Genomic DNA, 24374 nt, shown 5'->3' on the forward strand with positions numbered 1-24374 from the left:
ACTTGAAAGTAGATTTTTTAAAATATTTATTTTTTTTAGAAGTAGTTGGACACAATATCTTTATTTTGTTTATTTATTTTTATGTGGTGCTGAGGATCGAACCCAGGTCCTTGCATGTGCTAGATGAGCACTCTACCGCTGAGCCACAATCCCAGCCCCCTTGAAAGTAGATTTTTAAAAGTTCTCTTATCAAGATAAGCCTTTCAATTCCTACTTCATTTGTGAAGACCTGGTCCAATTGAGTCTGGAAGTATTTCTCATGCTTTATTCCTTAAATTATAGTCTTTCAATGCTCACCATTGTATATTGATATCTAAATATAAATTTGAAGTTAATCTATTTTTCTCTACCTTGCTGAGTTTTAAAATTAACTGCAAAATTAAAATTTATATTCATTATAATAATCCAAACAATATGGGGAAGTCTAAAGAAAAAATTACTGTTCCCTTTCTATCAGTGATAGATTATCCAATATGTAGAGCAAATATGTACTTTGGACACTCACAAATATGGGGTACTTCAAAATTATTTTGAAAGACTGTTATAATTAATATATCAGAAGAAGCATCAGACAAGTGATTATAAAAAACCAGAAATGTTGGAAATTTATTTATTATTTAATTACATTTTATATAATAGATTGGGAAGAACAAATATGTACAAATAATGTGCATATGTCAAGATTATATTTTATTCAAAATGTACAGTTTTTACATAATTGTCATTGTAGAATTATTTTGTCATCTTTAAATTTTGTTTATTATTTTGTAAATGTTTCCATGTTGATATAGATATTATTCTTACTATGTGGTTATTATATTCTATTCCATTGTACTAATAAAATGTCTTACTTGTTCATTCTTCCACTGTTAATATTTTCTAAATTTCTCATTGTCATTAAAGTTATGACTATTAAAAAAAAAAAAAGACTATATCTTAAAGGGAAAGAACATCTGTAAACCTAAATGTTAGTTGTTGTGTTTACATCCCTGACATTTCTGGCAAGGTGACAAATATCCTTAAATATTTACATGCTCAGATAGAAGCCATGTCCTCAGCAACTTTGTCATGGAAACAATATCTTAGCTCCTGGTTCTTGGTACTTCCTGGTGGAAAACATTGTTAGTCTCTGTCTTGGCCATCATACTCATTGGCATATTCCTGTGCTGTGACATTTATTGTTGCATCAATATGGTTCCAGTAAATTAATGAATTCTTGTTTCTTTTGTAGACCACCTATCACTCGAATGGCCCTCCAGCCTATTACTTCTCAATCAGACTTCTATCATGGACCACTCGATAGACCCGATTTTTAAAGTGGGACTCCAAACTGCTTGCCCCACATCGTCCCTTTTCAGCCTTAAGAAGCCAGAAAGATCTTCTTCGCCCCTCTTCCTTACAGCAGTAAGGAGTTTCCAAATTAGAGGGGGAAATGAAGCCAGATTTTAAGTTAGGTAGTCAGTGTAGTTAGATAAATCGGGGTCTAATACCAAGTGGAATCTAAAATGGAGGCCATGCTGAAAATGATTCCAGGGAACGCAAAACAACTCATGAAATGTGAAACCCTTCAATAATCATGATGCATTACTTTTAAGATTAAAAGTAGTCAGAAAAAGGAGTGGGGAATGTAAGGGTAAAAGAAATTGAAGTTAAAGCGTAAAAGTTATAGGGTAAAAGACCGGGTGTTGTAAAAGTTTCTAAGCTGCAAGGTCTGAGTTAAAATGTAAAGGAGGTATTGTTAAGTTTCTATGCTACTTGCAAAACCTGAAATTTCTGTAGCTGTTAAGACAATGCTTGGAACTGCCAAGTAAATATTTCCCCTGACTATTTGGTTGTTTAATAAGGGCTCTGTGTGGTCACACGTAGGCATTGCAGGGCCTGGACCAATCAGTTTAAATGTAACCCCCTCCTTAGGAATGACCTATCACTCCAGCCTGACCTGTTCCCGCCAATGAATGAACTAATCATGTTTAGGAGTTGTTGTTCAATTTTCCCGCACCTCATGATGATTTGTTCTGATGTATACAAAGCCCTCCACCCTCCCCAAAAAGTGTACTTAAGCAGTGCTCAGCCCCTGCTCGGGGCTCTGGCTGCTTTCCCTTCTTGAGTGGACACGGAGCCCCAGCATGCTGGTTCAATAAATCCCCCTTCTGCCAATTGCATGAGTGGTCACTTGGTGGTCTCTTTCTCCGATGTTTCACGGGACCCTTACAATTTCAGCTTTCAGGATTAGATGCGTGAAACATTTTGTCTTCCTTGGGTTTTACATCTCTAATGAATGTGAAGGTGACACCACTCTGTGTTCAATAACAAATGTGTGAATGGAAATGCAGAATCTGTTACTTCATGTATGTCATACAGCAATGAGAAGATACTGTCTGTTATAGTTTGGCTATGAGGAATCCCCCTAAAGTTTCCATGTTAATGCAGAAAATAAAATGATTATGAGAGCCATAACCTAAGCATATACCATAACCATTTAATGGATTTATAATTTGAAGGTATTTCTGGGCAGTAGCTGTAGGCGAGGGAGGTATGGATAGAGAAAGTGTGTCACTGGGATATGCTTTGGGGATTATATATTTTGTCCCAGGCTTCTCACACTTTTTCCCAGCTGTCTTTTGCTGAATAGCTTTTGTCCAGTTTGCCCTACTGCCATGACATTCTGCTGACCTTGTGCCCAGAAAAGAGGCATAAGCCAACCATGAACTGAACCTCTGAAACCAAGAGTCAAAAAAAAAAAAATTTCCAACTGCTAACACAGCAGTTTGAAGGAAGAAGGGGGATCATTGCTGTGACTAACTGCCACAGTCTGGCTGGGCACAAATAACTGAGCCACCACAAAGCATTTGTAGGCTCAAAACAGAACTCTTTATTGCCGAACTCCACCAGCACTCCATACATGCTCCCCAGGAACACTCTCACCCTCTACCGGGTTCTGCGAGAACTCTCCCTCGGAACCCCCGCCCCCAACTCCATGGAAACTCCCAAGTAGTGGGTGCCGGAGGCAGCAAGAGCCTCCCTATTATCAGACAGTAAAGGTCAAATATACAATTGAATACACAGCTTAACATAACCATCATTATCTCAATGGCTCCCTGGCCTCACCTTTCAACCACTCCACTCCCTTCTGGCAATATGCCATGCATCATCCTGAATCAGCTGTGGCCCTCAACAACTAACCAGACCATGTTGTACAGAATTTTTGAAACTAGTTGGTGTGAGAGTTTAGAAAAGTTTGGAGATGCAAGCTGAAGAAGGCTTAAAGTGTTGTAAGCAGATCTCAATGAGTGATTCTCATGAGAGTTTCAATAATCAGAATGCAGATAGGAATGAGAAGAGTAAGGAATGTGCTCATGAGCTTTAAAGGGGAATGGGCAATCTGTTGGAAATTGGAACAGAGGAAGCACAGCTTACACTCTGGTAAAAAAGTTGATATGAGACATTCTGCAAGGTAAATTTAAATTTTATGGACTAATGAATCTGTCAGAGAAAATATCAAGGCAGCATAGCATTCATGTTCTGGCATAGGTGTTACTGGAGGCTTTCAGCCATGTTTACACTGAGAATTGGGAGCAAAAACAAGAAGAAAGATTTAAAACACTTGCAGTTTAGCTAAAGAAGAAATACTGGTAATGTGTGCTTGCCGAGGAGATTACCACCACTAATGAGAAATTGAGTGTTTGTAGGAGACAATAAGAAAGATGCCTTGAAGGTATCTCAGGAATCAGCATGACCACATCCATTGGTGTAAAAGTAAAACCCCAGAGAACTTGGGAACACCCTGTTCTCACAGGGATGCCTAGAAAGTTGTTTCCCCAGGATTTGTTTCACCATGCTCCATCATCCAGACACTAAGAGGGTACTAATTGGCCTGGCCCAAGGGGGTTCAGTTTTGCTCCAGCAGGCACCAGACTGGTATCCTCCATGTGGAGCTTATTTTCCAGGAATACAGTATGCTGGAGTTAATGGGAAATTAAAAGTTCCACCAAGATTTCCAAGGAAGGCCTGAGAGATCAAGCAAGGAGTGACAGGGCTAGAAATCCTGTATGCAACCCTTGAGAGGGTGATGTATGAAGCTGTACAGATGAAATTATGGGTGGAATGGGAAATGCAGTTCTCAAACCACCATAGAGGGTACTCCATTATCAAAAAACAAACAAGGACCAGGCATCTATCCACGATATCATGGAGAAAGGCATCAGGCTCCATTGCCAAAAAATTAACAGGGGGGCCTAATGCTCCGGGGCCCACAACCACAAATATACAGGGCACTGGAGGAACCCAGCAACCCCATCTGGGTAATTCCCAGGACACATTGTCCATTAGATCCCTCACTAGAGAAACCAGAGGAAGAGCAGGATTGGACATCTGCACCTCCGCCAGAACAGTGCTAACTCCAGAGATGGGAGATCAAATCATTCCCACAAGGGTAAAATGACCTTTTCCCAAAGGAACAGTAGGCTTATTATTGGGATGCAGTTCTTCTACTCTAAAAGGACTTATGATAAGTCCTGGGGTAATTGTTCCTGATTATGAAGGTGAAATAAAAATTATAGCCAGTTCTCCAAAGGGTATATCAGTAATTTTACCAGGAGATAGAATAGCACAGTTACTAATAATACCCAGCCTACATGATAACTTTTCCAGTCATACTGTAGAAAGAGGTCCTGAAAGGTTAAAAATATAAAGGATAAGATTTGTTTTAAGTTATGTTAAGTTTCATTTTCTTGATTGAGTTTAAGTTCTGTTTTCCTGGAACCTGAAATTTATGCAGCTGTCAAAACAACTCCCGGAAAAAGCCACTAAATGTATGTTGAGAAATCTCCCCTGACCATCTGGTTGCTCTGTGAAAACAACCCACCCAGAAACCATGCAGCCCAGCATGTACACACCTCAGGGCTTGAATCAATCAGTTCAAATGTATACCCCTTTGTTTGTACTGACCAATCACCCCTACCCAGCTTGTTCCCACCAGTAGATAAGCTAATCATGTTTTAGAGTTGTTGTTTGATTTTCCCGCGGTGTAGGATGATTTGCTAAGATGTATGGGAAGACCCTGCCCTCTCTAAAGAAGGTATATAAGCTCAGCTTAAGCTGTTCTTGGGGCTCTCTGCTCCTCTGAAGTGAGCTCTGAGCCCCATCATGCTGGACCCCCAATAAACCCTCTGCTGTTGCATGAGACAGTCTCTTGGTGGTCTCTTCCTCTGACGCTCGCCCGACCTTAACAGTTCCAGGGGATTAGGCTCTACAGGTGTAGATTGGGCTATGCTTTCTTTAAATTTAGATTCTCGCCCCATGCTAAAACTAAATATTCAAGGACATGAATTTAATAGGCTACTGGATACAGGTGCAGACTTTAGCATCATTTCTCATCAACAATGGCCAAAACATTGGCCGTTACAATAAGACACTCAAATGCTTAGAGGCCTAGGAGTGGCGACTAATCCCCATAGAAGTGCAATGGTATTAGATTGGAAGGATCCTGAAGGATGTGAAGGAACTATACAGCCATATGTATTGGATCATCTTCCCATAAATTTATGGGGACGAGATGTCCTAGATCAATTAGGACTAACATTAACAAATAACATCAATCCAAATGCACTCACTGTTATGGCTACACAAGGTTTTAGGAAAGGAAAAAGATTAGGAGAACAAGAACAAAGTATAGCAGCACCAATACAAATAGATCAAGGAACAGAGAGACATGGATTGGATTTTCAGGAGGGGTCACTGAGACAATAAAAATTACTTGGAAATCAGAAAGACCAGTATGGGTTCCTCAGTGGCCCCTGACTAAAGAAAAGATACAAGAGCCCATGACCTGGTCAAACAACAATTAGCGGAGGGACATATACAACCTTCTGTATCTCCCCATAATACTACCATTTTTGTCATCAAAAAGAAATCTGGTAAATGGAGATTATTGAAATATTTAAGAGCCATTAATATTGAGATGATTATTATGGGACCTGCTCAATCAGGGATTCCACAATTGTCTGCTTTGCCAAAAACTGGTATGTTTCAGTTATAGATATTAAAGATTGTTTTTTTTTTTCAATTCCAATTCATCCTGAGGATAGTCCACGTTTTGCATTTACTATCCCTGCACTGAATCATGAAGGTCCTGATCAGAGATATGAATGGAAAGTACTCCCTCAAGGGATGGCTAACAGCCCAACTATGTGTCAAATTTATGTTAACAAAGTAATCCAGCCACTTAGAAATCAAAATCCTGAACTACAAATATTTCACTATATGGATGATGTATTATTAGCACACAAAGATAAAAACACATTGCTAGAATGTTATGCCACACTTACAAACTTATTAAAAAATTATAATCTAGAGATAGCAATAGATAAAGTACAATTAAATTTTCCAATTAATTATTTAGGAGTTCTATTATCCTCAACCATGGTCCGTCCACCAAAAATTCAAATACGAGTAGATCAACTCAAATCACTTAATGACTTTCAAAAGTTATTAGGAGACATAAATTGGATAAGGCCTTATTTAGGTATACCAACAGGAGAGTTGGGACCTTTATTTGATATCCTAAAAGGTCCATCAGATCCAAATTCACCCCGAATGTTAACGCCTGAAGCAAGAAAGGCATTAAAAATCATTGAAACATATATGGAAAATATGCATTTGGATAGAATTGATATAAGTTTGCCTTTATTATTTATTGTACTACCAACAAAAAATATTCCTACAGGAGTATTTTGGCAAGAAGGTCCATTATTATGGATACATTTATCTTATTCTCCTAACACTATTCTTACTAGGTATCCTGAGGCTGTAGGACAATTAATACTCAAAGGAATAAAAGCAGCAAAGGGAGTGTTTGGAATTTCTCCCAATAAAATTATTACTCCATATACTATGAATCAAATTGATGAGTTAGCTAATGAGTTAAATACTTGGGCAATAATCATGTGCAAATCTAATGTTTCATTTGATAACCACTTACCATCTAATCCTTTATTGTCTTTTTGGTCATTGCATCCTGTAATTTTTCCAAAAATGACAAGAAAAACACCTATCATGAATGCTCCAAATATATTCACTGATGGGTCAAATAATGGTACAGCAGCAGTAGTTACCCCTGATCAAACTTTTACATTTTTAGTACCCAAACAATCAGCTCAAAAGGTAGAGCTTAATGCAGTTTTACAAGCTTTTGTGATGTTTAAAGATTCTGTATTTAATTTATTTTCTGATAGTCAGTATGTAGTTAATGCTATAGTATCTCTTGAAGATGCTGGTAGGATTTCCCCTTCTTCTACTGTTTTCTCTTTGCTTTCCACTATACAAAGTCTAATCTGGGACAGAAAAGATCCATTCTTTATAGGACATATCAGGGCACATACAGGATTGCCTGGAGCCCTTAGTTTGGGCAATGATTTAGCAGATAAAACTACACATGACATACATATTTTCTCTACACTAGAAGAAGCTATAAATTTTCATAAAAAGTTCCATGTCAATGCTAATACTTTACAAAAGCGTTTTAAAATAACTAAGGAACAAGCTAGACAAATAATAAAACAATGTCAAAATTGTGTGACCTTTTTACCACAAGTTAATCTTGGAGTCAATCCTAGAGGATTGATACCTAACCATATTTGGCAGATGGACGTCACACACTTGCCAGAATTTGGAAAATTAAAATATTTGCATGTTACAGTTGATACTTCTTCTGGATTTTTGATGGGCTCCCTTCATGCCGGAGAAAAAACTAAAGATGTTATAGCTCATTGCTTACAAAATTTTGCCACTGTGGGTGTTCCAAAACAGTTAAAAACAGATAATGCCCCTGGTTATACTTCTACCTCTTTTAAACAATTTTGCTCAACATTTGGCATTACTCATATAACAGGAATCCCATACAATCCACAGGGACAAGGCATAGTTGAAAGAGCTCATCAAACTATTAAAATGTACTTATTAAAGCAAAAAGAAGGAATTGGGAAGGGGTATATATTCCCCAAAGATAAACTTAAAATAACCCTTTTTACTCTAAACTTTTTAAATTTGGATTCATCAGGACTTAGTGCTGCGGAAAGGCATATGTGTCCAAAAAATGTACATAAGCCCAAGGTACTTTGGAAGGATATTCTAACAGGACAATGGAAAGGTCCTGACCCAGTAATTGTCTGGAGTCGGGGGTCTGTTTGTGTGTTTCCACAGGGAGAACAGCAGCCGATTTGGATTCCAGAGAGATTAACCAAGGTCCTGACCCAGTGATTGTCTGGAGTCGGGGGTCTGTTTATGTGTTTCCACAGGGAGAACAGCAGCCGATTTGGATTCCAGAAAGATTAACTAAAGCGATTTCTACAGACCAAAAAGAAGATGATTTGGCTCAAATCCATAACAACTGATATCCAAAACTCCAGTTTGGCTATTCTTACATCTGCAACAGAACCAGGATGCTTTTTTTCAATATCTATTTTATTATTGCCCTTTGCCATATCATGAAGTTCTATTTTGTTTTTTGAGCTCATACAGACCTAGGTTAATGTTTTGCTGATCAGTTCTATTTTTTGACTATAGAGTTTTTAAACATTGCAATGGAGATTTCACCTGTAAAAAGTTATAAGGCCTTTACTATAATGTTATGTGTTGTATGTATTATATTATGTGTGCACACTTGTGTTTTGTGTTATATGTTTGAATGTATGTATGTCCATATATCATATATGATGAGCGCTCATGATAAAATGGATCCAAATATTTTTTTTTAATTCACGTGATTTAAATGGTTTAATTTAATTGGGTAAACAGCTGTTAAAGATTGTTTTAATATGTGAACACAAAAGAAGGTTAACAGATCTGTTTGTTTACTTTCACCTTTCCTTTTCATTATATTTAATAATTCTCTTAAAGACAATGTAAATTGTTAAGAAAATTGTTTTCTTTTAGTGCCTTCTGTAATGTTACATAATTTTTTCTTTAGCCATTATTGCCAGAATTCCTATCTTCATCCCAGTGCTGGTGAAGTCAAAGATAAAACCAATCTACAGCTTCTACAATAGCCATCACTGAACTGCTTGCAGAACTTGCCTGGACACATTGTGAGCTCACCTGTATGCATTGTGAACTATCTGTTGGTGCAGCGACTTGTGGTAGTGTTGGGGTATTTTTGCTGATGATGTCACCGGTGGTACAATTTTTCAAAGGAGCCCTCAATTGGCTTAATGTCATGGCATTTTGCATCCTCCTCTACTAGTGATGGTCTAAAATTTGGGGGCCAACAGAGGTGAGGCAAAGAACCTCACCCCCCCACTGGTGCAAAGGCCTATCCACAAGTATAGCTGTATGCTGGACCGGTAGTCAGTGACGGGTATGATCCAATTGCAGTGGTACCAACCTAAGACAGGAGGCTGACGCCTAGAGGTCAGTTCATCCGATGACGGGTAAGGACCATATGTTGAATTGGACTGCCTAACAGACACGGTCCCTAAGCCACATGCTTGTTGTTTAAACAGAGAGGGGGAAATGTTGAGAGCCACAGCCAAAGGGGCCCCAGCAAACTTCCAGCTGCCAGCAAACTTCCAGCTGCCGGCTGATGATTGGCTCACATCGGCCCCAGCAACATCTAGCTGATTGGCTCCTCTGCGGTGATGCTCATTGGGCTGTTTCCCTGCCCTTTCAGACCACGGAGCTGCTCATTGGGGGACTTTTTTGGCTCCGCCCACGTGACCCAGCCAATCGGCCTCAAGAGCAGGAGGATTGTGGGAGGTGGAGAGAAGCTTGTGTGGGAGAGAGAGGCTTGTGGAAAGCCGGTGGTGGCAGTTGAGGCTCTGAGGGTTTTTCCTGAGAGGCTGTTTTGTTTGGCGTGTGTGGTTCTAAAAATAAAGTTAGTTTCTTTTGACAAGTGGCTCCTGATTGTGCCCAGCCAGACTGCGGCATTTGGTGGCTCGCACGGGGAGCGACTGAGGGTAAGTGAACTGCTCGCCCCTGAGGGCAGGGCAAGAGGATGGGTAGCCATTTTAAGATTCTTCTTTTGTTATTTTGTTTCACTTTTGTTTTAAGTTGCCTGTCCCTGGAGATGTGTAAGATGGAAGAAAAACCGCTCACATCTGAGGAACAGATAGGGAGAAAGGACGGATGGACATTTCAGGAGGCTATTATAATGATTTTGTGTTGTTCCAATTTTGTTTCACTCTGTTTCAGTTTTGTTAGGCGTTATCTTGTTGGGTTGTATTATAGTAGAAATACGGGATCAGAAATTAGTAAAAAACAAACTGAAAGAGTGTTAAGTAAATTGTTAGAGGAAGGAGGCATCTCAGTAAAATCAAGAACAATCAGGGCATACGTTGATACAATACAAAAATGTAGCCCATGGCTTTTTAAGGAGGAGTTGTTAAATATATCACAATGGAACCATCATGGTGAAGATTTAAAAAGAATAGAAAAGAAAAGCCCAGGGACTCTGCCAGTTGGCACATTGCCATTGTGGACGTTCATATCTTGTTTGCTTAGTCCAAAGCCTTCAGTTCAGACAATGGTAGAGGAAGAGACAGAGGAAAACATTCAAGTAAAAGAGAAGGTCTCTCAAGTTAGTCAAACAGAGGAAAAAATTCAAGTAAAGGAGAAGGTCTCTCCAGCTAGTCAGACAGAGGAAGAAAGTTTAGAGCAGAAAAAGCCATCAGGGGAAAAGTTACAACAGGAGACTGCTACTAATACTTTTCTATCACCAGAGGGTGTAAGTGTCCAACCAACAGTGCCACCTCCATATGCTGGGAGGCCGCCAACCCCCGTAGTTGATAGATGGGTTCCTGAGACAGGACCTCAAATATTAGCATGTCCTGTATTTGAGCAGGCAGGAGGGCAGCGAATTCACCATGTTTAGATTTCAAAACAGTGAAGCAGCTAAAAGAGGCTGTAACAACCTATGGTCCTCAAGCACCCTTCACTGTAAGCATGGTCGAATCCATTACCAACTTGAACATGACGCCAGCAGATTGGACTAGTATGTGTAAAGCTGTGCTAAATGGAGGACAATACTTGTTATGGAAGGTTGCCAATGAGGAATTTTGCAAGGAGATGGCTAGGCAAAATGCAGCAGCTGGTTATCCTCAGAGAAATCTAGATATGTTGTTAGGAAAGGAACCTTATGAGGGTCAGCAGCAACAAATTGCATATGATCCTGCCATATACTCACAATTGCTGCATATGCGGTTAGGGCATGGAAGACTTTACAAGGACATGAAGGTTTACAAGGTCAATTATCTAAGGTAATACAAGGAGCTAATGAAACATATGCTGAATTTGTAGATTGGCTTATTCAAACAGCTACCAGAGTTTTTGGGAATACAGAACAAGCAATGGCATTCATAAAACAACTGGCTTATGAGCAAGCAAATCATTGGTGCAGAGAGGTCATTAAACCATGGAAACATGAAGATTTAAGCACATATATTAAATTATGTAGAGACATTAATGAACAAGGGCAAGTCTTGGCTGCTACAGTAAAACAGGTTTTAGATGCCAGGCCAAAAACATGCTACAATTGTGAAAAAACAGGACATTTTAAAAGGAATTGCACCCATAGGAGGAGGATTTAACAAAACTAGGTATCAAAGGAGTAAAATATCAGGTATTTGCCCACAATGCCATAGAGGGAGACATTGGGCTAATAAATGCCATTCTCAAAACCACCATAGAGGGTACTCCATTATCAAAAAATGAACAAGGACCAGATGTCTACCCACGATATCATGGAGAAAGGCATCGGGCTCCATTGCCAAAAAACGAACAGGGGGGCCCAATGCTCCGGGGCCCATGACCACAAATATACGGGGCACTGGAGGAACCCAGAAACCCCATCAGGGTAGTGCCCAGGACACATTATCCATTAGATACCTCACTAGACAAACCAGAGGAAGTGCAGGATTGGACATTTGTGCCTCCGCCAGAACAGTACTAACTCCAGAGATGGGAGTTCAAATCATTCCCATAGGGGTAAAAGGACCTCTTCCCAAAGGAACAGTAGGCTTATTATTGGAACGCAGTTCTTCTACTCTAAGAGGACTTATGATAAGTGCTGGGGTAATTGATCCTGATTATGAAGGTGAAATAAAAATTATAGCCAGTTCTCCAAAGGGTATATCAGTAACTTCACCAGGAGATAGAATAGCACAGTTATTAATAATAACAAGCCAATTGGACTCAAGAGCATTGTCATTGAACAGAGCCAGCTTAAGAGAGGGTCCTTGTGGACTGAAACTGGCAAGGCCATAGTTGTGGGGTTGCCCAGGCCCCTTTGAGATCACACCTTATAGCATAGGTCCCAAAAGCTGAATGTGGGATTCCTGGACCTAATGTTTCCCTGCTGGGGTTTAATCTTGTTTTTGTCCCAACCCTTCAGTGTCTTGCCCTATTCTTCCCTTTTGTAATAGAAAGGTTTCCTCTGTGTCTTTATATATTGGCTGCATATAACTTGCTTTCAATTTGGGGGTTAGGACTCAAAGTCAAATATTTCCCTTTAGTCTCAGAGCAGGATTTGGACTTGGGTTTTGGGGAAGTGCTAAAATTGTTAATGCTATGAGGACCCTGGAAACAGACTAACCGCATTTTGCATTGTGAGATGAAGATGAGCTTTCGGGGACCCGGGTTGGAATGTTATGGTTTGGATATAAGGTGTCAACCAAGAGCACCCATGTTCAAGTGAAAAGTGAAATGATTCAATCCTAAAAGCTATAACTTAATTATTGGATTAATCTAATGAATCAATAATTTGAATGGATAATGAAATGAATCAATAATTTAAATGGATTACCAAGTGGTAACTGCAGGCAGGTGGGTCATGGGTAGAGTAGGTGGGACACTGAGATCATGAATTCGGGATTCTATATTTTGTTCCTATCTCCTTGTGTTCTCTCTCTCTCTCTCTCTCTCTCTCTCTCTCTCTCTCTCTCTCTCTCCCAGCTTACCTCTACCATTTCCCTCTGTCTTGATATTCTCCCTTGCCTTGGCAAAGAGAAATGGAATTGGCTAGGCATAAACTGAAACTCTTAAAGAGTGGTCCAAATCAACTTTCCAAGTTTTTGTTGTCAGGTATATCTGTCAGAGAGATTAAAAGAATGACATAAGCATTCACCCCAAAATACACATTTTACATGAATGCTGTTTTAGGGTACTTGTGAAATGGCAAAGGAAGAAGCATCCTCTTTGCCTGCCTGATATCTGCTCAAAAACAGAATAGCAATTCTTTCTTGAAAATAACCTAAGACTTCAGTCATCACAGAAGTTGACACCACTGCAAACTACAAACAAACTCTTTAAACTTCCTTCTTTTCCTTTAAGGAATTTGTGAAATCTCCATGTGGAAGACATCCCCTCCTGTCTGCAAATACTAACATGCTTGTGATTTAGGACTGTAAGTTTACCATCAGGGAAAAGTGCACAAACCATCACTTTCTTCTCAAGGATGATAATGAAAACAGCAAAATCCAGGTATTTAACTTTTATAGTTTCACTCTCATGACAGGCAAATACTCCAGCCAGAATTAACATGAGATGATGGCTAGCTTTGTCAATCATGATAAAATTTTCATGAGGATTCTAAATAGAATTGTTAGTAACAGATGAATATGTGCAAGAAAGTTAAAGTGTATTAAGGGGTTTTGGCACTGATTATATTTATAAAATATCTGTTAAAATATTTTCCAATTCTCAGACCTTGAACTCCTAAGTATTGATAAGTTCAGTTATGTAATGCATATTTAGTAAATATCTAAGTTAGATTACCTAAGATAATTTTAATTGCTAATCCTAAACAGTAATGTATCTACTCTTATCTTACAAAAAAAAAAAGAAAAAGAAACACTACTCAATGTGCTAAGAATTCCATTCTGTGGAACAAAAATAGTTAAAAAAGCACTAAATGAAACTTAATAAAATCAAAGAAACTAAATGAAGAATTCAAAATAAATAAGGAAAGCAGCTCTATATATGAGAAGGGTAAAACATGTTTCCAACAAGCAAAGAGATAAGCTCTGAAAGATTTGATTTTGTGACAAAAAACAGAGCAATTCTTGTTGTTAATCAGAATTAATTGTTTCACAACAGGGAAAAAACCTAAATAGATATTAGAAAATCATAGTTATTTCTGGAATGGGAATTTTGAAAAACAAATTATATGTGCAATTAACCTGGCTAAGATTTGATTGCATTTATTCACAAATTATGATTTAAACTGGTTCACACTTCCAATATCATATGGATTATGGAAGAAAAAGAGAACTGTTTTTGATCTCTGTTGAAATAATAAATTTCTCTGAGTGTTCATCTTAAAATGTAGAGGATTTTCTGTTCCTTTCATGCAAATGGTCCAAGAACCAAAGATTTTGTTTCATCAAGATACTTTCCATATGCTTCCTCTTGTGTTTTATGCAGACCTTGACTTCCTAAGAAATGTGAGTCTTCTCAATATTACGACACCTCAGTTTCCATCTTAAAACTACCTCACCCAATGTATTTTTGTGATATTTTGACACTTGGGTTTGTTTGAAATTGAGCCATGATTGTATTTAATCAAATGTTGTTGAACCTTTGGACAGGTTTGAATTCTTCCAAAAATCATATTGTCATTCAAGCCATTTTGTACTTTATAGGATCTTGGAAAATACTAGCAAGCTTTGAAATATCTCAAGTTATTTTCACTTTAACAAAAACAGGGGGAGTAAAATTAATTAGGAATGAATTGTCATGGGATCCAACAATTTCAACTCAGTTACTTGGGAATATAAAGTAGGAGGAGCATGAGTTCAAGGTCAACCTCATGAACAAAGCAAGACCCTATATTAAATACCAAATAGGTAATTAAATAATAAATAAAAATTTTATAAAACAACTAATAAATAATCATATAAAATACCTAGAATGTTTCAATGTGTTATAATTTCTTTAAAGATACGATGTTTTAACTTTGTTGAGTAATATAAATCCATATGATTGATGTATGTCCAAGAAACTGTATGAAATTCTCAAATGCCTGATACATCATAGGGCACTATGATCAGCCCAGTCACTACTCTATAAGCCTGATGACGATCCAGAGACTGAGGAAAACCAGAAGTCATATCTGAAGGTCGCCAAGTTTCATGTCTCAGAAAATGCACCTTACTGTCTATTGACCAAATTACCACAGGTTCCAAAGAAAGGTGGGAATCTAGAGAGGGATAGAATTAGGCAATGATGAACTCAGGAGAGAAATGATGGGTTCTAGGGGAAAGGTGCCTGAACCTCCATTCTCATTCTTGGAAAAAGGGGTCAAAGATTTTCAAAATGTGTAGAACCTCTCAGCCTTTGCTAATTCCTCACTGATATTCTATATTCTTTCTTTCCTGAACATTTACAAACACTTAGTGCATATATTCTCAAATAGTTTTAAAGCTTGCACTTGGGATGTAAGGGATGCTGGAAACATGGCAGTGATTACACCTGACTTGTGGATGAAGAAGGAGGGAAGCTTTCTGGAGGCATCCATGAGGGAGGTGCAGGATATTCTTACACTGTGTCCATGACCTTCAGATTCCACACTCTCCCACCCCAGAAAGAGAGACAGCAATCAGAAAATGCATGCTGATTATTTTATTAGTCTATAGAAGACATGATTATGACCATATTTTTCCAATGGCAGAATTTTCAGAAGGACATGGTCTTCTTATTCACTCTCTGAAACAAAAAAAAATGGATGGGGGGAGTTTGTAGGGAAGATGTGACATTCAGGAGGTTTCTAAAATCTGGCTGGCATCACTGAAGGCCTGCAGGGGAGAGCCCATGTCCTCTTCTCCTGCTTCTCCTTCCACCCTGGTTAGACAGCTTGCACTGAGCATGCTCTACATTCACACTTACAATATGATGAAATAAAGATAACTACTGGAAGGAGAGGAATGAGGATTGGAACTCAACAAGTTACATTTTTTCACTGTGTGAATGTGTGATTTTTAACACATCCCAATATCATGTTGAAGTGGCACCCCTTTCTCCACAGAAAAGCCCTCTTCACCATGGCCAATTTTAGGACTGTCAGCAAAAGAGTCTCTGCAAAAGAATCCAATGTAGAAAAACTTCCTATTTTCATGTCACCCTGTTTACTTGGCCACTGGCCGAGGAAATACCAGCACTCCAGGTGCTGGACATTTCCTTACTAGTTATCACTAATGCATCAAGTAGTGTACTTTCAAGAAATGTGCAAACAAGGCCTCTGGCCTTGAGCTGGGCTTCACAGAGGTGTCTAAATTTTTAAGATAAGTTACAAATGGGCCCATGGTAACAGCTGGCAGGGGGAGGAAAGAAAGGGGAGAAGCTCTCCCCTTCTCAGGTGTTGTCCTTGAAGAGTTAACTTGCCGAGAACAGTGAAAGCAAAAGCTGCTTTTATGTGAATTTCTGCAGACTGTGAACTTCTGAGCCCCTCTCCTTACACACTGGGTATAAAACTCTGAAAATCCCTGAACTTGGGATTCAGGGTATTGATTGATTACAGCAAAGGCTGTGCCCTCTGAACCTGGCTGCAGCCAAATTAAACTGTTTCCTGCTATCTTCGGTGCCTTGCCTCATTTGTCCCTACAACAATGTCATTATAATGTATCCATAAAATAGTTAACATACCCCATATCATGGGTAATTATAATGGATCAATAAAAACATAAGAAGAATATTTCTGGGTTACTAATTTTGTGGATGGTATTGAAAATAGTCATGATCAGATGTACAAAGGGGATAACTGCAAAGTCCAACAATAGTAGGGGTATTACACATGGCTTGATTAGAGAAGGTTTGAATCAGTAACTCCAGGAATTACTAAAAATTGCAAAATAATAAACAAAGAAGGAGGCAAAAAGTTGGAGAAGGAGGAGGTATTCTGAGAAGAAGAAATGAATAAATTCAAAAATTAAGGTAGAAATTTGTTTAGAAAGAAGAAAAAAGGAGGAGGGAAGGATGGTGAAATGATATGTGTATCTTGTGAACTGCTCTGAAATTGTTATAAAATATGGTACTTGAAAAGAGAAGCAATGAGATCTGAGTAGAATTTATGATACTCATTTGTAGAGTAAAATAGAGAGATGTGCTTATATGTGTATGAATATTTCCAAGAGGATATACAAAAAAATTAATGATCCAGATTTATGGTAGTGGATAGGAGAAGGTAGGATAAGTGCATTCCTGATTTAGTTGAACACCTATTTATTCAGTTGTACTTTCCAGTCAGGCGCAGATTAATTTCCCAAAAAGCATATAAAAATCAAGTGTCCAATTAGGAGCACAGAGGTGAATTCACATGGCAGAGATGCTGGACTGAGAGGCCCAGTGGTTGATAGAACTGACTTTTCATGTTCACAAGGAAACAGGAAATGGGCAATCATCTGAGTCTGAGCAAGGGGACACAGAACAAAGGGATTTCAATGCCCTGTCCCCCAAAAGCAACCATGCTCAGTAAACACTGACAGAAAGGACATTTGGTACAAGATGACAGATGATCAGAGTTACCTTCAAGAACATAAATGGTCATCCTACACTGCCCAAGAATGCTTGATTACACCCATTTAGAAATGGGTTCCATGACCATGTATTTTCAACATGTTTCTAGATGATTTGTTAGCACCTTCGATTTTGAGAAGCACAACAATTAGGGCCTTTGTTAGAGAGTGAACTTAAATCACAGCTGCCCCAGAATTTTAGAACTGGGGTAGATTGATCTGGGGAGGACATTATAATCTATCCACTTGGGAAAGTGATGATGATGCCCAGGATTTTGCAGGATGATATGAGGCAGAAGCTCCCAATTACCTTCTGATTGGGGGGGTCCCTGCTGCTGTCCAGGATGAGGAGGGTGACCTTGCTGCTGCTGCTGCTGGCCTCCTTGCTGGGGGGGTCCCTGCTGCTGTCCAGGACGAGGAGGGCGACCCTGCTGCTGCTGCTGCTGCTGCTGCTGGCCTCCTTGCTGTGGGGGTCCCTGCTGCTGTCCAGGACGAGGAGGGCGACCTTGCTGCTGGCCTCCTTGCTGGGGAGGTCCCTGTTGCTGTCCAGGACGAGGGGGACGACCTGGCTGCTGCTGATTGCCTCCTTCTGGTGGTCCCTGCTCTGAGTCATCACCTTCATCTTCATCTTCATTGTCATCTCCACCATCAGCAGGGGGTCTGGGTGGGTGTCCTCCAGGAGGTGGTTTGTGAGGGACTGGTTCAGAGCTCTGGCTTGGGTCATCAACCTCTGTGTGAATACAGCACAAGAGTAGATGTGATTGCTGGTGGAAGAACCTCAGTGGGCACCAATCTGGAATTGGTACACAGACCCTTTATTCTAGAACTCGCTTCTCAACTCTAACCTCCATTTCCATTTACTCCTCATGGGGAATCTCTTAACTGATATATTCATCACATGGACTGTTTCTTACCCAGATTTGAAAGTTTTTCTCCTCTGAATTTGCATTAAGGGAAATCTTTGATACCTTCCAGTTGCCAAGCAAAGCAAAGGGATTGTATATCTGAATGCTACCAGCTATCACTGCATGCAGTGATAACTTGTTGTCTATGAATTCATGTCAGACATGTAAGCCACATGTTGAATCAAGACATGTAGTCGTTTAGTGACCTACACTAACCTTGATAAGATGTAATAGAGTGAAGGAAACCCAAGGTGATGGGCCACAGGGAATTGGCTTAGACCGTGCAGCATGTATTGATCTGCTAGAAGTACTGATGAACAGTATCACAAGGTACACAGACACACAATTCTGTGCATTTTGTTCCAGAGCTCTATCATCCAGGGGATTTAGGAAGCACTGAATGACCACTGAGGATGCAGATTAGCTCATTTGCATTTTTCTGTCACCTCTCAGAAATTCTTTCTCTCTGGGCAACACCTTAACTCTGCCTTCTGTTATCAAGCTAGTAGTTCTGGTCATTTTCCCCAGAATAAATCTTTGGAAAGGCTTTTTTATATTATTGAGGGAAATGACAGCCATTAGTTGCTGAAAATAAAAATGATGGTAAGGAGAGGTTGTAGAAATGTACTTTCCTGAGGAAAAGGAGGAGAAGATCAACTGAGGATGAACTGGCCTTACCTGTTGATAGAGTGGAAGGGCCTTCATTGCTGACCTCTAGGAAATAAGAACAGATGAAGTGAAAAGTTAGTCACCAATCTCAGGGGTCACCCAGGTTCTACTGGGAAAGGTGACTTCCAACCACAACCTGGACCCCCTCTAAGTGAACTCAGCCATGCTCTCTGATGCTGAGGAAAGCAGAGGAAGATGTGAGAGAAAGCCTGGTGGTGCCCGTGCTTAGCCTTGCCACATTCATGAAAATATGGAAACCATTTAGGTCTTAACTAGCATCTGTAGAACATTATGGTTAATATATGATAAGAGTTCTGGGTATTTCAATATCACAAGTGGGTATTTTGGGTTTTTTTTCCACCTCTTTTAAAACCTTAGTGCTTCTTCACTTCATTTTTCGAGTATGGAAATCTTCCATGAACTTTTAGGCCCACCTCATGCACACAGCTCATTGAAATACTGATTGTAAGTCAGAGATAAATGAGAAATTGGGCCCTGATATTTATCTCCCTCTCTATAGACAGAGTCCAGTGTAGTCTCTGGATCTCTGTCTCTGACATAGCTCTGATGTTGGGATTTCTCCTTCCTATGTCCTGCATCTGCTGTATAGCCAGGAAGCCTGCAGCCTGTCTGCTTGGAATACAATAATGTCTCCACAGCAGGCTTCCCTGTGTCAGTCTCTCCCCTTCCTTGCATCTCTGACAACAGGGAACAATCTTTCTTCAAATGCAAAACTTACATCTCCATGCTTTTGCTTGAAAATTGAGAGGGATGTTCCAACTTTACCTAAAAGTCTAAAGCCCTGGCATGAAACAGAGCCATATGCGGTATTACAGTTTTCATAAAAACTCTGTAGTCCTGTCCTCATAATCTTCCCTCCCTCCCCTTCCCTCTCTGTAGTGTGGCTTTCTAAACCACAGAAGTTCCTACAATCCCCATTTGCTTTTACCTTCATTTGAGCTCTGAGCTGGGCTCAGGGCCAGCAAGGCCACTGTGAGCAGGACCACCAGCATCTTGGAGGAGGTTGTGCAGTTGCTCCCAAATCTGTGCTGGGGGAAGCCAGGCAACTCCCTTTATATGGAGGAGTAGAACAGTGGTGCCTTTGAGCTCCATGCTGGTGACCTCATAGCTGACACACAAGGATGTCTTGCATCCTTGCTTTCTCTTTGGGACCTCAGCCCAGCAGGATGAGGTGGACAGGCGATTGTCAGTATGTCCTTTCTAGGAGGCACAGCATGTGAGTTGAGCAACAGTGTTGAAGCCAAACTGTCCTCACAATCAGCACCAATATTAGAACAGAAGTTCCATAATTACGTGAATTTGTCTGTTTAATGAGACTATGAATCTGTCCTTCTACTGTGAATGTGTTTGTGGGAAGTTGTACTGCACACATGTTTTTTTGTGTCAACAGTGACCTTATTTGCAATGTGATTTGGTTGGTGCCTGTGTTTTTAAAACCCAAACTCAGTCAATGAAGATGTATGAGTCCCTATATGTATTGAATATTGTGAAGGTGTGATGAGTTACTGCTATTTCTCCTCAGATCTCTGATCAGTCAGGAGCCACACATGAATACGTGGTAACAAAACATTGACCCTTAGCCTGCTAGAACCTGAAAAATTGCCCAGAAATCATACGACTGGCTTTTATAAGGGAAATCTTGATGTTGTACTAACACACATGGGCATAAAAAGTTCTGTTTTCACTAATATGTTTGGGTGGATTTAAAGCAAAGTTGTCAGATGATACCCTGTGAAATTTCCCTAGCAGTGAAACACAGATATACATTTCCAAGATGAGCAGTGCTATTCCACAATCTCACACTTGTTCAAAGCATTGCCATATTCCACAGTGTTCTTTCTCACTTCCAGTGAAAATGGGTTGGGCATAATTATGCATTTCATTAATGCAGGCTCATAGCATCTTTGAAATCTCAATTTCATTGCATTCACATTCTGTGTTACACTCAGATTCTATCTGGTTGTCTGGGATTAGTATTCACAATGAGGAACATTCTTTACAATAATCTGAGTGGTCATCATCCCTACTCTCACAAAAATAGGTGATTTATTGTGTTCTGAACTCAACCTCCCTGCATTTATTTATCATTTTATGGTTCCTCCCTCCTTCATTTTGGGAGAATTCCTTTATTTAATCTTATACATCAACTTTTATTCCATTCTTCACTAGCTGTGTTTCATTTTTTATTCCAGAATTCTGGAGCAGGGTACTGTGTTTCTCTCAGGTCTCTGCATGACTTGCTGTACCATTTGCTATTCATTGTGCTCTCTAGTAGTTACCTGCTCACCCTTATCAGGGACAATCTAAACCCTTCTGTACTACCAGCTGCATCACATCTTTTCAGACCTTCTCCAGGTGTGTGCAAGTGTTCAGTTATGCAGGACTGGTGATAAGTTGATGGGCATGTTTGGAGGTATGGCAGGGAGAGGTATGGGATTGGAAATGGTAAAGGGGTCTCTTATCAACCGGGTGCAACTGGATCCCTTGTTGTGTATGTGAGTGTCCTTTTTGCCCTTTTTTCCAGAGCATACTAAAGGAAGGCTTCCTAAATAATGGGGTTGGCTGCAGATATGAGTAACCCTTCAAGGTGACCAGGCTCGTGGATATACATATATATTTGGATATATTCCATATGGGGTGATGGGGTGCATATTACAAGTTGGTAATCCTTTGCAGACCATGTTAAAAAAAGAGACATTGTCCCTCGGCTAATGGGTTTATTGGGAGACACAGCAGAGCTGCTTTGGCCTGGCACATTCTTCTATTTACTGCCATGACAGCCTAATTTCTGCAGACACAATATGAGAAGAGAACCAGGTGTTGAGTGGTCCTCACCAGATGACATACTGTTGATCTTCAGATGGGAAAGGAGCTACAGAGAGAGGGAGCAAAGGGGAGAGCCAGTCTGAGGTCCTCCCACTCCATGTGAACAACTATGGATGTTGCAGTCTGCTGGCAATCATCCTTGTCCTTGGCTTAGTGGGTCCTGGCAGAGAGTTGGTGATTCTTCCAAATATCACTCATTATGGGCCTCTTCCTGCCCTTTTCCTATATCAGCAATGCATGAAAGCGGCTAGTGTATCCTGAAAGAAAAATATCACTTTTGAATGCACCAGACACAACCACACTGAGGCAATAGAGCACTGATAGAGCATCTGTCAGTTAAGAAGGGTGTGGTTGAAGCCTTGAGCAAGGCCACAGCAGGAAGTTTGGGGAGCCCTAGGTGAGTAGACTCCCTCCAGCAAGGGTCTTGTCTGAAATGTGTACTCTGTCTTGGGGTAGAATAATCCCAGATATTCTAATATGGATGCACAGAAGAGGATCAGAGGTTGGAAAACACACTGGGAAGCTTAGCAAGATGCTGTCTGAAAACACAATAAAATGAGCTGTAGTTCAATTCACTAGTACAGTGAATCTGTTTTCAATGTCCAGTACACAAAAAACAAAATCAAAAATATGAACAAATGAAATATGCCAACACAGAAATCTAGATTTCTACATCTGAATCATTCATCTTTCTTTGTGTTGTCTGCCCAAAATAAACATGTGCTGCGTCTAATTAATAACATTAAATTATTTTCACTCAAGTGTGGAGACTCAGGTCAGCATTTAAGTTATGTTCTCTTTATTAAAAAAAAGGAAGGAATAAAATTAAGTAGGATTGACAGGGCATTGGTTCCCACATTTTTAATCTCAGGATTTGGGAATATAAATTAGGAGGGGTGTGAGTTCAAGGTCAGACTCACCTGTATAGCAATATCCTACATTAAATAATAAATAGATAATTAAATCATAAATCAAAATTATATAAAATAACAAATAATTATATGAAATACTTAGAAATTTCAATATGTTATAATCTCTTGGGAAATAAGATATGTCTTTTCAACTTTGTTGAGTCTTATAAATTCATATCATTGGTATTGATACTGGTATTGGTATTGGCCTAAGAAATTTTATAAAATTCTCATATGCCTGATACATCATGGTGCATTATTATCCACTACAGCTCTATTCTATAAGCCTCATGATGGTCCACAGACTGCAAAAAAACTAAAAGTTATGTATGAAGGTCTCCAGGTTTCATGTCTTTACAAATCCACCCTACTGCCTATGTACCAGATTCACACAGGTTTGGATGAAGAAACATGGGAATCTCGAGAGGGACAGATTTAAGCAATGATAAATCTGAGGAGAGAAAAGTTGGGTTCTAGGGAAAAGGTGTCTGAATTTACATCCCCATAATTGTAAAATGGGAACAATGATTTTGGAAATGTGTAGACCCTCTCAGCCTGTGCAAATTCCTCACTGATATTCTATATCCCTTCTTTCTTGAAAATTACAAGCACTTTAGTACATATTTTCTCCAAGACTTAAAGCTTGCAATTGTCTTATGAAAAGTAAGTGATGCAGGAATCGCTGCAATAATTACACCTGACTTGTGGATGAAGAGGAAGGGAAGCTTTCTGGAAGTATCCATGGAGGGGTCCAGGATGTTTTTACACTGTGTCTATGAACCTCACATTCCCCAGAAAGAGACAGCAATCAGAAAATGTGTGCTGATAATTTTATTGGTCTATAACTATTACCGAAGGACATTGTCTTTCTATTCACACTCTGAAACAAACAAAAGGGGAAGGTTGTAGGGAATATGTGACATGCAGGAGTTTTCTAATCCCCGCCTGGCATCAACTGAAGCACTGCAGGGGAGAGCCCACCTTCTCTGCTTCATTTTCTTACCATTCCCTTTTTGATTTCTTTTTCCTTCACTCTGGTTAGGCAACTAGCCTGGAGCCTGCTCCACATTGTTGCTTAAAAGCTGAGGAGTAAAAAATTATTCATGGAAGGGTAAATATGGAGATTGAAACTCTACAAGTTTTAAGTGTGGATGTATGATTTTTTAACAACACATTCTAATATCATGTATAATTATGATGCATCAATAAAAATAATAATATTACTTCTACATTACTAATTCTGGGGACACTCTTGAAAATTGTCATGATTATATTTACAAAGAGGATGACTGAAACATTGAACCATAATACTAGTATTCAATAAGCATATTACCAGGGCTTAATTAGAGAAATTATGGTTAGTATCTTCATGGAATACTTCATATCATTTCAAATTAATAGATAAGGAGGCATAGGGAATGGATACGAAGGAATTTTAGAAATCAAGCAATGAAAATTAAAAAATAAGATAGATTTTCATTTAGAAAGAAGAATAAAGAACAACAGGATGGAATGAAGGAAGGACTATGGTAGAAAGATGAAAA

The 24374-nt window shown here is 39.4% G+C and overlaps 1 protein-coding gene across 1 annotated transcript in view; it reads right to left on the reverse strand.

Annotated features, from left to right (window-relative positions):
• Positions 1-20140, reverse strand: part of LOC107145145 (acidic proline-rich protein HP43A-like) — a 152539-nt gene extending 132399 nt beyond the window's left edge. Inside the window, exons 1-2 of the mRNA XM_048794876.1 lie at positions 20022-20140; positions 19082-19117 (exon numbers count right to left, since the gene is read on the reverse strand). Of these exons, the coding sequence (XP_048650833.1) occupies positions 19082-19117; positions 20022-20085 (100 nt within the window). The 5' untranslated portion in view covers positions 20086-20140. The remainder of the gene's footprint in view (positions 1-19081; positions 19118-20021) is intronic.
• Between the last annotated feature and the right edge of the window lie 4234 nt (positions 20141-24374).

Source organism: Marmota marmota, unplaced genomic scaffold (genome assembly GCF_001458135.2).
Source record: "Marmota marmota marmota unplaced genomic scaffold, marMar, whole genome shotgun sequence".
Lineage (NCBI taxonomy): Eukaryota > Metazoa > Chordata > Mammalia > Rodentia > Sciuridae > Marmota > Marmota marmota.